This window comes from Amia ocellicauda, chromosome 2 (assembly GCF_036373705.1).
Source record: "Amia ocellicauda isolate fAmiCal2 chromosome 2, fAmiCal2.hap1, whole genome shotgun sequence".
Classification (NCBI taxonomy): domain Eukaryota; kingdom Metazoa; phylum Chordata; class Actinopteri; order Amiiformes; family Amiidae; genus Amia; species Amia ocellicauda.
In genome coordinates, this window is record NC_089851.1 from 25,106,526 (window position 1) to 25,121,964 (window position 15,439).

The 15,439-nt window shown below is 34.9% G+C and overlaps 1 protein-coding gene across 1 annotated transcript; it reads left to right on the forward strand.

Annotated features, from left to right (window-relative positions):
* Nucleotides 1-7,706: 7,706 nt before the first annotated feature.
* On the forward strand, nucleotides 7,707-14,892 carry LOC136767826 (retinol dehydrogenase 11). Its single transcript, XM_066721859.1, has 7 exons — nucleotides 7,707-7,884; nucleotides 8,420-8,535; nucleotides 9,523-9,678; nucleotides 10,174-10,278; nucleotides 11,472-11,681; nucleotides 13,399-13,585; nucleotides 14,256-14,892. Exons 1-7 carry the CDS (start codon nucleotides 7,871-7,873, stop codon nucleotides 14,356-14,358), a joined length of 891 nt encoding a protein of 296 aa, XP_066577956.1. The 5' UTR covers nucleotides 7,707-7,870; the 3' UTR covers nucleotides 14,359-14,892.
* Nucleotides 14,893-15,439: the final 547 nt, after the last annotated feature.

Consider the following 15,439-nt stretch of genomic DNA (forward strand, 5'->3'; position numbering starts at 1 on the left):
GCCATCTGCTGGTACATGTTAGTTTTAAAACAAGTGAGAGGTGATACTGTTTGCACTGGTTTGCACAAACAATTTCCCTCTGAACACCAGCAGCACAATCTGGAGTAGGTTATATGTGACAGGTTTGCAGTTTGATACTCTGTTTACACCATGAACGTTACTTATCTTTCCCCCAAGTATTATAGTTTCCAAGGAAATCGTGTAACCTATAAAATCTGTTATTTGAAATAACAGATACTATGTACTTAAAATGCCTGATTGCTACATATGTGCATTTCCATAAATTCAGGAGGTAATGTATCTTTCGTATCACTTAACATTAATTTGCATTATTACATTTTCATTGGCAGATCATATGCACTCTTATGAATAATTAAAGTAAAACATATTAGATAAATTACACTACTGTACACTCTCTTTCAGTTCCCAGAGGTGTCATACTTTATAACATAAATGTGATATTTGTTTAGCCTTTTTGTCTATTGGGAGTAATAACAAGCAATTTAAATGTGTGATATGAATACATAACATGTCAGGTTGTTTAGAATTATTTAGATAGATAGATGGATATTTGTTTAATTAAGTACACTCACAACCAAGGAGAACGTTCAATTTTGGCCCTGTCTGTAGGATGTAATGTTCTGTAAGTCTGACAAAATAATATATATTTTAAAAAATGTGTTCTATCCAATGAATACAAGTATATCAAAACAGAATGGCCAAATTGTGATATTGTTATTTAATTCACCATTTAATTAATCAAATTACATATTTTTTTGCATGTTAATAAACATGGCACCAGTCATATTATTATAATGTTGATTAATTTAAATCTCGAGATGAGGGAGGTCATGCAGTACAAGTATGAATTCTGTAACTCACATTACATTTAAACGGTGTTATCCACAAACATTCTTCCAGTTTCAATATGACTACATAGACACAATGATTTCATTTTCATTTTACTGCTGTACCTGTAACTGTAAGCACAACTGCTGAGAATGTCATTTCTTCTTTGTAAGTATTATATTTTCAATTGATGTTATACCTTGAAATAAATTATGTAATTACCTGTATGCTCACTTCATTTTCTTATGATAAAAAATAAATTAAAAATAAAACAGAATGTGAAGTAGACATTATTGATTAGACTTGCAGTAACACTGGGGCCTTTTCCATTTGTATATATACATCATATATATATATATATACAGTGAGGGAAAAAAGTATTTGATCCCCTGCTGATTTTGTACGTTTGCCCACTGACAAAGAAATTATTTTAATAGTATATAGTCTATAATTTTAATGGTAGGTGTATTTTAACAGTGAGAGACAGAATAACAACACAAAAATCCAGAAAAATGCATTTCAAAAAAGTTATAAATTGTTTTGCATGTTAATGAGGGAAATAAGTATTTGATCCCCTATCAATCAGCAAGATTTCTGGTTCCCAGGTGTCTTTTATACAGGTAACGAGCTGAGATTAGGAGCACTCTCTTAAAGGGAGTGCTCCTAATCTCAGCTCGTTACCTGTATAAAAGACACCTGTCCACAGAAGCAATCAATCAATCAGATTCCAAACTCTCCACCATGGCCAAGACCAAAGAGCTGTCCAAGGATGTCAGGGACAAGACTGTAGACCTACACAAGGCTGGAATGGGCTACAAGACCATCGCCAAGCAGCTTGGTGAGAAGGTGACAACAGTTGGTGCGATTATTCGCAAATGGAAGAAACACAAAATAACTGTCAGTCTCCCTCGGTCTGGGGCTCCATGCAAGATCTCACCTCGTGGAGTTTCAATGATCATGAGAACGGTGAGGAATCAGCCCAGAACTACACAGGAGGATCTTGTTACTGATCTCAAGGCAGCTGGGACCATAGTCACCAAGAAAACAATTGGTAACACACTACGCCGTGAAGGACTGAAATCCTGCAGCGCCCACAAGGTCCCCCTGCTCAAGAAAGCACATGTACAGGCCCATCTGAAGTTGCCAATGAACATCTGAATGATTCAGAGGAGAACTGGGAGAAAGTGTTGTGGTCAGATGAGACCAAAATCAAGCTCTTTGGCATCATCTCAACTCGCTGTGTTTGGAGGAGGAGGAATGACCCCAAGAACACCATCCCCACCGTCAAACATGGAGGTGGAAACATTATGCTTTGGGGGTGTTTTTCTGCTAAGGGGACAGGACAACTGCACCGCATCAAAGGGATGATGGACGGGGCCATGTACCGTCAAATCTTGGGTGAGAACCTCCTTCACTCAGCCAGGGAATTGAAAATGGGTCGTGGATGGGTATTCCAGCATGACAATGACCCAAAACACACAGCCAAGGCAACAAAGGAGTGGCTCAAGAAGAAGCACATTAAGGTCCTGGAGTGGCCTAGCCAGTCTCCAGACCTTAATCCCATAGAAAATCTGTGGAGGGAGCTGAAGGTTCGAGTTGCCAAACGTCAGCCTCGAAACCTTAATGACTTGGAGAGGATCTGCAAAGAGGAGTGGGACAAAATCCCTCCTGAGATGTGTGCAAACCTGGTGGCCAACTACAAGAAACGTCTGACCTCTGTGATTGCCAACAAGGGTTTTGCCACCAAGTACTAAGTCGAAGGGGTCAAATACTTATTTCCCTCATTAACATGCATTTTTCTGGATTTTTTTGTTGTTATTCTGTCTCTCACTGTTAAAATACACCTACCATTAAAATTATAGACTGATAATTTCTTTGTCAGTGGGCAAACGTACAAAATCAGCAGGGGATCAAATACTTTTTTCACCCACTGTATACACAGATGAGTTGTTAAACCATTTTCAAATAAATTATGATTTTTTGGTTGCTCTCTCTCAGTTTTTCTAATTCATATAATTAATATCATAGTTTTTGTGTGAGTCTTTCACAATAACTAACATTATAAGTGCTTGTGTAGTTTTTCTGTATCTCTTAAGCTGTAGTAAAGCCATCGCTGAGATAACTGCAAATTGTGGGAAAGACACTATAATCACCTGTCCAATGAAGTCTGAACAACAAATCCAATACAGAGCATTAAGCTGGTACAAGGTAAGAATAAATAAATGATTACATGCACACATTTAATGGTGATTAATTAAATATATAACTTTATATTTTTTTATCATTTTGATAAGGGTTCAGTTTAATAAAAATCACTGTACTGTATATGTATGTGTATGAAATATGGAGAACCCTTTGGAAATAAATATCAGGCTCCCAGGTCCTGTTTGAAAAATTTTGTAATTAATATGAATATGTATGTGCCAAAAAAACATAGTGATTGTAGTGCACATATCATTCCTTTCCCTATATAGACAAGGCTGGAAACTAAAAACTAACGATAAACAAGTTGAACTGACTCAAAAGCACAACCCAGCAATGATGCAAAGAAAATATGTGTGATTTATGTACTGAAGGAGTTGAAACTGAAATTAAGTAACTTTGCCCAGTAGGCCTATACATTTTATCAAACAAATTTGTACCTAATAATGGAGAAAGGAAGCCAGAGCTGGGTGCAAGAAACTGAGTATAGAACTAGACTTTTTGTGTATATAAACTTAGAAATGCAAACACACATAGAATACACATGGCAACCTCGCCATTCTAGTAGACAGACATCTGATCAGTCACAGCAAACCCTTGGACTGTATTTAGTCTCTCATCCCATGCAGAACCACTGCCTTCCCACTTCATTGGCCTGTGGATTTTTTTTTTGCCCATCACCTATGTCTCTTTACACTCAGCCCCATTGTTTTGAACCCGCCAGTGGGTTGAAATATATCTATTAATAACTCTGGCATTATTATAGCCGGATACAACCCTTACATCCCTGGAAACTAGAGATGTGGGGCTTTCAAATGATGCAAGATTGTTAAGATCGTGCAAAGTAGAGGAAAACAAATTACTTGAGTTCGAGAATTGGTATTTTTAATTTATTACTCCTTAATTTTTCACCCAGTTATAGTTTTACTAGCACTCCAAGAAAACAGTGTCTGATCCAAAACATTTTGTCCAAAACATGTTCATAAAAATCATTAATGTCATAATTCATCATTCAAACTTTTGCTATTATTTATCTTGAAAAAAGGTGATAGTGTTGCTATAAAGTGTCTCTAATCACGATCCACAATGCAGAAACTGATTCTGTAGTTTGTATGCTTTCATTTGAGTGGTCCCACATGCATAATGCAATAATGGCCCTTTTGTGCGAATTTTATGGTACAATTTTTCTCAAGACTTTTCTACACATAGGCTAGGCTCTTTCAAATGCACATTATTCCTTCATGTTGTATGCTATTTTCACCTAACAACTTCTACAAGTTTCAATTTAAGGGGTATTTCAACAGACTTTAATGGTCACAAATGTCAAAATTTCTAAAAACGCATTCATGATTTTGTGAAAAAACTTGGTAGTACTGTAATATGGTTTGTCTAATCATGATCACTTATGCAGAACATTATAATAGTTTGCCTATTTTCATTTCATAGGTGTCACATACCTGTATTCCTAATTATGTCCATATTAAAGACTTGCGCCTCTAAGAAGTTCTAACAGGCGAAAATGGGGAGTGTAAAGATATATATATATATATATATACAAAATTATCCTTTTAACAAGTTTATGCAAAGTGACTTGGTTAATAAGATTGGCTTCATAAACATTCGACACATGTAATGTTGTTACTTGATGTTGCCAGTGCTTTTATTGTACTATTGTATAATTTGTAGGTGATTGAAAACAATGGCTTGAATGGGATAATCCGTTTGAATCTGAGAACCAACTCAATTAGTGTGTACAGTGGTTTCAGACACAAAGTCAGTTTACCATCAGGGGATGCCTTCTCAATGGAATTAAAAAACCTGACCCAGCAAGACAGTGGGATCTACAGGTGCTCACTGTGGGCGCCACTGGGACAACAGAACAAGGAAGAAGATATCAGATTAACAGTCACAGGTACTTTCATGGCAATCAAGACCACCTCCACCCCACATAATATATATTTTTTAACCATGGAAAGGCTCAAGTTTCAGTTCATGTTTTTTTGGAAATCACCTTACAAGTCTGGCAGTCGAAATTCGTTTATGTGGACTTGGTAAAACTTTTAAAGATATGATTTATGAAATAAATAAATTAATAAACTAGTTTATTAAATCAGGTGGATGAAGATTTAGGAAAAAACATTGCTACCAACTTATTAGCCCCTTTGGAAAATATCTGGGGTTTTTTTCTAAACATGACTGTGAAGTCGCTAACAGTACACTCAAAATTGATGTGTAAAAATGTCAATCCGTTCATTACACATGACTAAGAACACAAGTTCTCTTTTACTAAGAGATTGATACAAAAAAACAGCTATGTGTGGCTAAACTGTATTCATGAAAATGATTGTTGTTAATTCTTAAACTTCTCATAAGTTAATACCATATTCTTCTCTCTTCATTCATTCTTTATTTAAATTAATAATGAAGTAATGTGTTAAACCCCCTTCTGAAGATTAGACTGAGACTCTCCCTCAGCATGAAGGTGGATGTGAAAGGAGATTTGTCTCTCTCCATGTTAGCTGTGAAGTATTTCAATAGCTTAACCATAAGAAGCTTGGATAAGCCACTGACCATGTACTTCACTATATTGTACTGCTAAAAAATAATGCAGATTCCTTTGATGTTTTATTATTTTTGGCTTTATCATACAGTGATTCACACAGCGCTCATCGTGTAAACACACGGCCTTATCTTGGCAGGACTGATTAAACACCTTCCCTCTCTGCCCCAGTAACCAGCAGTAGACATAGAGCTCATACAGGCCAACACAGTCAATACTATGTATGAATGGGAAGAGATGAGAGCTGACATGTTTTCATACTACTACTACCATACCTACTAATATTCATAGTAGTAAATATAGTAATAATATCATTTGAAAAGAATAGATATCATTTGTCAGTTGTAAGATTTGTCAATGTAATGTCCCTGAAACTATAAAAAGGCATATTTGTATAAAGAAATTGAATGTGCTCAATTTGTGGAGTGGAGTGGAGTGTTTTCAGTTAACTTAGCTTTTTTTGCTTCATAAAGTTTTTTTTTTTTTGTAATTATGTTTTAAGTATTTTTTATGTTGTTATAAACTTTTTGTTTCTCTTATATAGGTTGTTCAAGCTTGACGGATGAAAGCCAGAATAAAAGGATGTACCTTGTTGGCACGTTAGGCTTAATGGCATTGTTTCCAACTATGATCATTTTGTATTTGGTATATGTAAGTATTTGTTTTAGATAATTTTTTAAAGCTTCTTATGCTTTCAAATCATATCTAAACAGAGGAGGGAAGGGAATAAATCCTTTCAGGTATTTTTATGTTTTCCCTGAGCACAATGATTTATTATCAGCATCAATAATTCAATGGCTTTTGGAGGGGGGAACAGTGATTGTATGACTCAAACTCTATCTCTGTTGAGATTCACCCAGACACAAGAAGCACCACAATGTATTGATGCAGAGCTTTTGTTCAGCCTATGAATAGGGCAGTGTTTTTAAAGGACAAAGAGCTGACTTTATTTATTATAGCACCTATATTTTCTTTCAGAAATGGAACTTGAATGGATGCGTCTTCCTGGCCAAGAAGACACAAATTTATCTTATTGAAAATCAGGAATACAAACGCTGCAAGAGTACACAAGGAATTCCAACACATTTTCTTTGGCATACATAAGCAGGAGAAAAATTGAATGTCTGGAAAACAAACTTTCATTATCATGAATCCATGAAGGAAACTGATGCTTCACAAACTATAACTTTTGTCTTTAGAAACCAAATTTGGATGAGCAAGATAAACTGAATGAACTCTACTTTGCTATGATTATTAATATGTTTGTAGTATCTGTATGGAAATACATGGAATATAAAAGCAAAGAATGTTCATCAAAAAATACATACATGTATACAAACATAATAATAAAAACAATATAAGCAATCACTAAACTGCATCGTCTGAGTCATTTACACAAAACATAACTCACTGTCGCAGAACACAACATTTTAATCTAGGAATCTGCCGAGCTGTCCCTTCCCATCCCATCCCATCTATACTAACACCAGTGGTATTTCCAAGAATGTGTCACATGCATTACCACGTGCCTGCCACAAAAAGGGAATTACATACGACTTCACTTTCTAGTGAAATTATAAAAACATATTACGATTTTTTTTTTACAGGACTACTAAAGACTGTAGCAATGAAGTTGCTGTAAGCTTTTTAGATTCTAGATTACTTTATTGAATAATGTGACGAAAAGCAGACAAATACAAATACTAATACAAAAGTAAAATGGCCAAATTCATGATGGTATGTATCAACCTCCACCTATTTTATGATGACTGAACCGGGGCGTTCTGTAACCTACTGGTTTTCAGTGTGAGAAGGTAAAAGCCTAAATATATCCTCTGAATCCAAGACTCCCTTATCTGTTCTAGCCCTGTTTCTCAGCTCAGAGCAGGACACTGTTTTCTTCCACACATGATGTGTATGGATTAACTTAGTTTCATGGGTATAAAATGATATCCTTTAAAGTATTAGTCACATTTTCCATGTTCAAAGGGGGGTTTCTTTTCCTTCATCGAGATAATAGAACACTTGTCCTGAGCAAGAATAAAAGATGTGGTATCAAACACCCCTCACATCAAAATATTAAACGAGTGTGTAGCTTGCAGAAATGTCAGTCGCTTAATTGAGTTCTACGCACTATGCCCTCATACTGCAAAATTCTTCCTTCTCCTCCATTGAACCATAATCGTCCAAGCTAAATTAGGGACTGGCTCTGCTAAGATCTATCCATTTTACTTCAGAGTGACTACGGCTCATACAGAGATGAATGCAATCAGGTAAGAGGATATTTCAAAGTTGTGACATTCAGTACATTAAATATGCAATCATTTATTTTAATGGGGTAGACCGGACCTCTACAGTAGGTAAGCTTGTGTGTGTATATATTTGGTATTGTGTAATAGTTTTTATTAATTACAAATAATACAAATAAACTACTAACAACACATATCTATGAGTATTTATGTTATTATTAATAATAACCACATTCTCATTTGTTATTAACATGTGTTTGCAATAATGTATTGTAATTATTGTATATGTAGCTCTATCACATTCTGATATAAAACAAAATATTTATTGAAAACATTTTTAAATTATATATTGTAGTGTTCCTGTAATAAGTAAAATTCAGTGCAGCACCTCTTTTAGTGGTTTTTAATGTAACCTATTTAGGATATTGTTTATTATTCAGGTTGCATTACCAAAAATGTTTATTAACATTGTATAACAACAACGTAGTTAATTGAAGTATAACGCATATTTGTCCCAGTTACGTAATTTATCCTATTCCATTTTACTATCCACTTTCAGAAACGTTTTTGCGAAGAGCTGGTCTTCCGATGTCAAGCTTGATGGAAAGACAGCAATAGTCACTGGAGCCAACACTGGCATTGGGAAGGAAACAGCAAAGGACCTGGCCAGGAGGGGTACATATCACATTTTTTTTTCTTTTGTTTTTATCAGGTACTGAAATGTGTAGATTTCTGTCTTGGAATTACATCTTTTACGTGACTGAAATACAGCATACTTAAAGGTTCAGTCATATACATTTCAGAGTAAGTGTGATGCATATGAGAAGTCATTAAATTGGTCAAAACTCATTGATGACCACAGATCAGTGTAAATGTTGATGAAGTAGAACTTGATAGCTTTTTCCAATGAGCAGGATTGTGCTAGTAGAGCAACTTCAGAATATTAAACACGCATAGCACTAACCTGGTAGTAAGTGTGTTTCACCTCAGTAAATCTCAGAGCATGCAGTGCACAGATTAAACCAACATTTAACTCACTCTCCAATCTCAAAGTACAAACCCTGTACTCCATTGAGCCTTTTCACTGCTGAATATTTGATTATTATTCGATTTTTATATTATCTTTGTAATATGTTACAGCATTGATGTTATGAATTGAGTATTTTATATAATTCTATGGGAATTAGTGCTTTTTGTTCTTTGCTTGTTTTTACTGTTTAATTAACAAATAATGTGTTCCTTTAAAACATTTACATTATTTTTGTACACATTGTAACTAATAATATTCAATAACACTTTTAGTAATAAAGGGATGTATGTACCCTTAATTAAATTTCCATAGCTGCTGTGCTGCTGGGGAGGAAAGCAAATCAAATAAAATGCAGGGCTCTACCTATAACCTACCTACAATAAATTAAACTTAAAATTACATTTTAAAAAGGCAATTTAATAATTGGTGAACAGTTTACAGTATGTCTTTCTTTGTAAGACTATTTCTCCAGGTATAGAGCACTTGATCTGATCATCTAGTGGCTTTGTGTGTATTTTTAAATTGTTCTGTTTCATGTGAAAAGAGTAAACTTAGAGCTGCTCTTTCAGTGCGGGTAAAGAATACATGATCTGTACTGGCTAGCACTAGAGAAGATCCCTTGTCCTCTACAGGAGCTCGGGTGATTCTGGCATGCAGAGATATGGAGAAGGCTAAAGTGGCAGTTAATGAGATTATAGAAGAAACCGGGAATGACCGGGTCATTCCGTGCAAAATGGATCTCTCTGACACCAAGTCCATCTGTGAATTTGCAGAACAAATCTACAACAGTAAGTGTTTGTTTTGTTTTCCGAGGTGGCCTTTGGTTTAGGCATTTAAAACTAATGCATATTAAATGTGTATTGCAGTTTTTTACATATTTTAGAACAAACTGAGCTGATAATACTGGAGAATATTGACATTAACAGCACTATGATATTGCATATTTATAGTTTAAGAGCATTTGTGCAGTGTTGTTTATGTTTCCAGAATTAATGCAGCTCTGAAAATAGTTCTGCAAGGAGAGAACTGAAGCTTGGCCAAGATCAGAACATCATCCTACATGGCAGTTGGAAATAAAAGTATACTTTTTGGCAAGCTGTTTGTCTGAAGATTCTTTCATCTAGTTAATGCAAGGCCTATGTTACATTATCTAGGCAATGCGGGACCTCTAGCCTAAGGTGCCTGTATTTTTATACTTTATATGTATATTTCCCCAGAAACCTATAATATAATATAATATAATGCAAAATATGATGCACAACTTTTTTTGCAATTTCTTTCAGTGGAGGAGCCAATTCATTTTTTAATTAACAATGCGGGAGTGGCAATGTGCCCCTATACCACTACAGCTGATGGGTATGAAATGCAGTTTGGAGTCAATCATCTTGGTATGTACAGTATAGAGACTGAATTAAAGGGGATATCCATTTAAGCACCACTCCCATGCCTACTTATGCCCTGTTTCCACCGTCTGTAGAAATTAGTTTTATTAGCAGCATGCAGTGGCGGTTCTAGAATATGTGGGGGCCCCAGGCAAAATAATTCCTGACGGGGGGGCGGACGGTGCTTTCGCCGGTGGGAGCGGGGGGGGGGAGTTTTCCCATTTGCCCCCCAGCCTGGGGCCCCAGGCAATTGCCTGGGATGCCTACCCCCTTGCAACACCCCTGGCAGCATGGAGTGAAATCCACAAACAGTTAATATCCGAGTGTATTAAAAACTTGCCAAACACAGATTTTACATGACCCGGTGAAGTGCCGTGACTGTATGATTAATCGTGAAACGTGTGTAATTTGTTTCAACTGTAACTTGACCTGGTTATAGTCGTCTGCTAAGTAAATTACAAATAATACAGCAAAAAGTGTTGTTTGCAGTTACAAATCTGCAGAAAGAGTAATACATTAAGGGAGTCAAGTTGTGCCTTTTAAAATACATATCTACTAGCAGAAATTATGATAATAATAATAATAATAATAATAATAATAATAATAATAATAATAATAATAATAATAATAATAATAATAGCAAATAGCAAATACATTTTGTTATTGTTGCACATGGAAAAGTGTTATTTTAGATGTTCTTTATATATAGATATATATATATATATATATATATATATATAAATCTGTCAATTTATCAGGAACTGCTTATTGTAGGATTATCTATCTACATTGTGAGTGGTTTAGGATGTACATTATGTTTAGTGTTTGAAGGTGTATTACTCTTTGGTATAACTGTACATATTAAGGTGGCAGAAGAACATGCTTTCCCATGCAAAAATATGACCCTTCAATGTGAGATTACCATAAAATAATTCATGGTGGATGTTTGATTGACAAGATGACTCTTCTTTATACCTAATGCTAATACACAATCAGATATTGTTTTCTTCATTTGTGAGTGATGGCTGGGTCAGAGTTTTAATTTGTCCAGGTCTACAAGAGTCCAATGCAAAAAATAAAATAAAGATTATTTATCTTACACAAGTTATGTTGTAGTGTAAGATATGTGTTTCTGATTTTAAATGTATCATTCTTTTCAAGCTGATACTCAAACATTCCTCTGTTCCTTAATTTCCCAGGCCATTTTTTCCTCACGTTTTTACTGCTTGACCTATTAAAGCAGTCCGCTCCTTCTAGAGTCATCAATGTCTCTTCAGTCTCACACTACATGGGAAAGATTCAGTTTGATGACCTGAACAGTGAGAAGGATTACCACCCAGTGAAAGCCTATGTGCAGAGCAAACTGGCCAATGTTCTCTTCACTCGGGAGCTGTCGAGAAAGCTACGCGGTAAGCCTTTAATACTTGAAAATGACTGGTCAGGAACCAAAAACAATAACAACAAAAAAAGTTATACATAAACAAAAAAGTATTTAATCAGTATTTAATTCTGATGAGTAAACTTAAAACACTATGGTATATGGTATTTATTTAAAGCTTTACCCTAAATTAAGAGACAGAAGCAAAAATCCAGATGAATATTGCCCCAAGCAGTAGTCAACCAAGGCCAATGTTGCCTGTGCATGTGGTTTTCATACCACAGCAACACACTTGAGGGAGGCAGTTCGGTCCGATTGTAAAATTGTAATGCTATGGTGCTGCTCCACTGTGCCGAACTGGGGATGCAATCATAGCATCTCCAGAGTACAATACTGCTGCACCAAAACAGTCAGCTCTCTGGCCAGGCTGTAGTTACGTGGGCTTACTAATTACAAGCTGATTGAGTGAAAATAACTTATCACAATCAGTAAATGTGCAAAACCTGAGTAGATGGAATTGTGTGTCAAGCACTGTAATTAGGCATCAAAACTCTACAAACTGGGTAAAATATCTTGCTTAAGTGTATAAGAGCAGTATCTAACCTAGGATTTAACCAAGGTTTCTCTGCTTATAGAGCAAAGCCCTGACTACTACGCTAACTCTTGGTGTATGACTTGCAATCGGTACATGGGTGAACTTTGAGTTAGATCTGGGCCTTAGCTGTTAAGAGAAAAGTCTGAATTCTGATGAATATTTGCATAGGTATTAATAAATCACAATCGACCATCAACAAATAATACATTGCCTTAGTTTGGAATGAATGGGCACAGTTTAATAAACTGTGGTGCCCACAAATTTATCCCACATTGCATTTGTTTTCAACTGTCTTCACTGGGGCTTCACACCATTCTAAAGTTTCTGCTTCACGAAAAGGTAAAGGCATTTCAATGTGAACATAATAGTACAATTTTGTTAACCAGTGGCACAGTTACTTAATAGTTATAATGGACAATCTGAATTATTGGTGTAAGTAGGTCATATACAACTTTAAAATGGATTTAAATCCATGTAGAATTCATTGGTCTCAGCATCAGGAATGCATGATGTTTTCTGTCACATCTTGCTTCTAGAATGTCCTCATGATTCTCTGTTAATGTGAATAATGAGGCTCATCGAAACTATTGTACTTTGTCATGGTTATAGGGAAGATTTATGTAATACTGTATAATTCTCTGTATAAAGATAATCAAATAGAGGCAGAATACAGAAACTTTAAGATATAATCATTTTCATATAATTCTACTTTTATTTCCTTAAGGTCTGAATAGTTGTATCAACAGCTCTGCCCATAGCTGCCTGAGAATATTTCTGTCACTGTTATGAATATATGAATATGCAATTCACAATTCACTGCTTCATATGTCACAGGACAGTGTACTACAGGATAGAAATCACCACCATGCATCTTGAACATGATGAAATCCTTACTTTGACATTAAGTTTATCTGCTATATAATTAATTCTACATGAATGAGTTGGAAACTTAATAAAACAATTATTTTGAGGTGCATGCCACAGTTTCTTATAATGTAGCTATGCTTACAGATATATATTTACTCTCTGAACCATTTATAAGATACTAATCTAAATCAAATCAAAACTATGACTTGCTCGTTCACTTGTGAATCAGTTAAAATTATTGGTGAATAATGACTAACTAATTTCCTGTTCACTATCATGTTTACAGGCACAGGAGTAACAGTGTATGCTGTAGATCCTGGTGCAGTTTACACTGAAGCAATCCGACACATGAAACAATTCATCCAGATTTTCATAACCTCATTTAACTTCCTCATCAAAACACCAGCAGAGGGAGCCTACACCACACTGTACTGTGCCTTAACCCCAGATCTGGAGAATGGAGGCTACTTCAGGTAAAAACATACAAATAAATAAATAATACAAAAAGCACTTTTTTATTAATCAAAGAGAAATGGGTAAAGTAAATGAGGACATGTTCCATTCTGATATGTGTGGCTTATCCTTAACGAAAACTAAAATAAATAAATAAATAAAAAGACACAATAACGTGTGATTACTAATAATTGCACTACTTACAACATTGCTAATATTTAAACTAAAAATTTTCCATCATACCTTTTGAAAATGTATATATCATATTATAATCCACCAAAAAATGAATTCAAGCTATTCTGGCTCTTTTGGATTATGTTAAGTACTGTATCACTGCACTGGACCATTTATGTAGAGAATTTTGAAACTTAAATTTTGAGCCCTAAATTAGACAAAATAATAATGTGTCTTTAATGTTAGATCATGTGAAATTAAGAATTTTGAATTCAGCTTCACTGGCTTCACCAAGAAGTGATTGCTATGGTTGTGTGCTCTGCTATATCACTGAACCGCTTGATATGGAAACCACCACCCTACTGTGCAAAGTCATACAGCTTTCATACACAATCAATAAACTGTGAAATATCATTTTGAAAACCTTTCTTTAGAATACCAGCCTAGTGTGAGGAGGTGGTATAGTTTTACTGGTGCAGCACATCTTTATATAAGTGTCTTTCTTTCTTAAACCAGCAATTGTGCCCCGACCGTCTGCTCCAGAGCTGCAGCCGATGACAGATCTGCTAAGAAGTTGTGGGACCTCAGCTGTCATTTGCTGGGAATACGGTGGAGATGATGCATCACATCTCAAGACACCTGCAGAAGACAATAACAATATTCTGAACTACCGTCCAATATATACTTTCTACTTTATTAAAGAAACTACAAAACAGGGCCACTTTCTGAGCAGACTAACGACATAAACAATCTACCTAATTTAATGAACACATTATTTGTTATTACAACATTGCCAGTTTTTATATTATTGTAACTTGCAATTAAATACCAAATAATGCCTTTGGCCTGTTGTAATTTCTCTTTTTAATAGCATGTCCAACAGGTTTTGTTTCTTATAAAAATAAGTAGAATTAACAATGTAGCATGTATTATTATGATGATTATGAGTAGTAATAGTAGTAGTAGTAGTAGTAGTAGTAGTAGTAGTAGTAGTAGTAGTTTAAGACAACTTGAAATCTAATGTTTAATGTCATAATTACAAAAAGTACATTGCAAAGTAAATTTCAACCAAAATATTAGAGGACTCTGTGTACCTTTTAATGAAGAGAGTTATCTGAATGTAACATAAAAAATAATAAGTAAAAGAAGATAGAAAACGTCACAAATGAAATAAAAACCTATTTTAAAAGAAACCTCCTTTCCTAATGATTACATTTCATGTAGTAAATATACAATGAATCTCTTGGTTTTGTGAGTGATCACATACAATGTCCACAATCCTGCAAATGAGCTGCAGCCCTAATACACCCAATGCAGTAAATCAGGGTTAAAGGATGATATGATATGGTATACCAGTATGTACAGTAGGTTAACAACAAAGCAAGAAATACATACATACATACATACATACATACATACATACATACATACATACATACATACATACATACATAAATGATATTAGGTTTCAGTATATTTAACTGTCAGTGTTTATTAAGGCTGTAGCAATGGTGAAATAATAATACTAATTGTTCTCATAGAAAAATAAATCAGGCATTATAAACATGCAACCTTTTACAATGTAGGTATTAATAATAACCACCTAATGAATGTTTACAGTCTTAATTTTACTAGCCTAGCATTAAAGAATTTGATCTGAGATGACCTTTGCCTCAGAAGACATCTACCCAGGCAAAGGT

Coding starts and splice junctions, on each gene's coding strand:
- LOC136767826 (XM_066721859.1), top strand. Junction 8,536..9,522: donor AAAGGACCTGGCCAGGAGGG/GTACATATCACA, acceptor TGTCCTCTACAG/GAGCTCGGGTGATTCTGGCA. Junction 10,279..11,471: donor GTTTGGAGTCAATCATCTTG/GTATGTACAGTA, acceptor TTAATTTCCCAG/GCCATTTTTTCCTCACGTTT.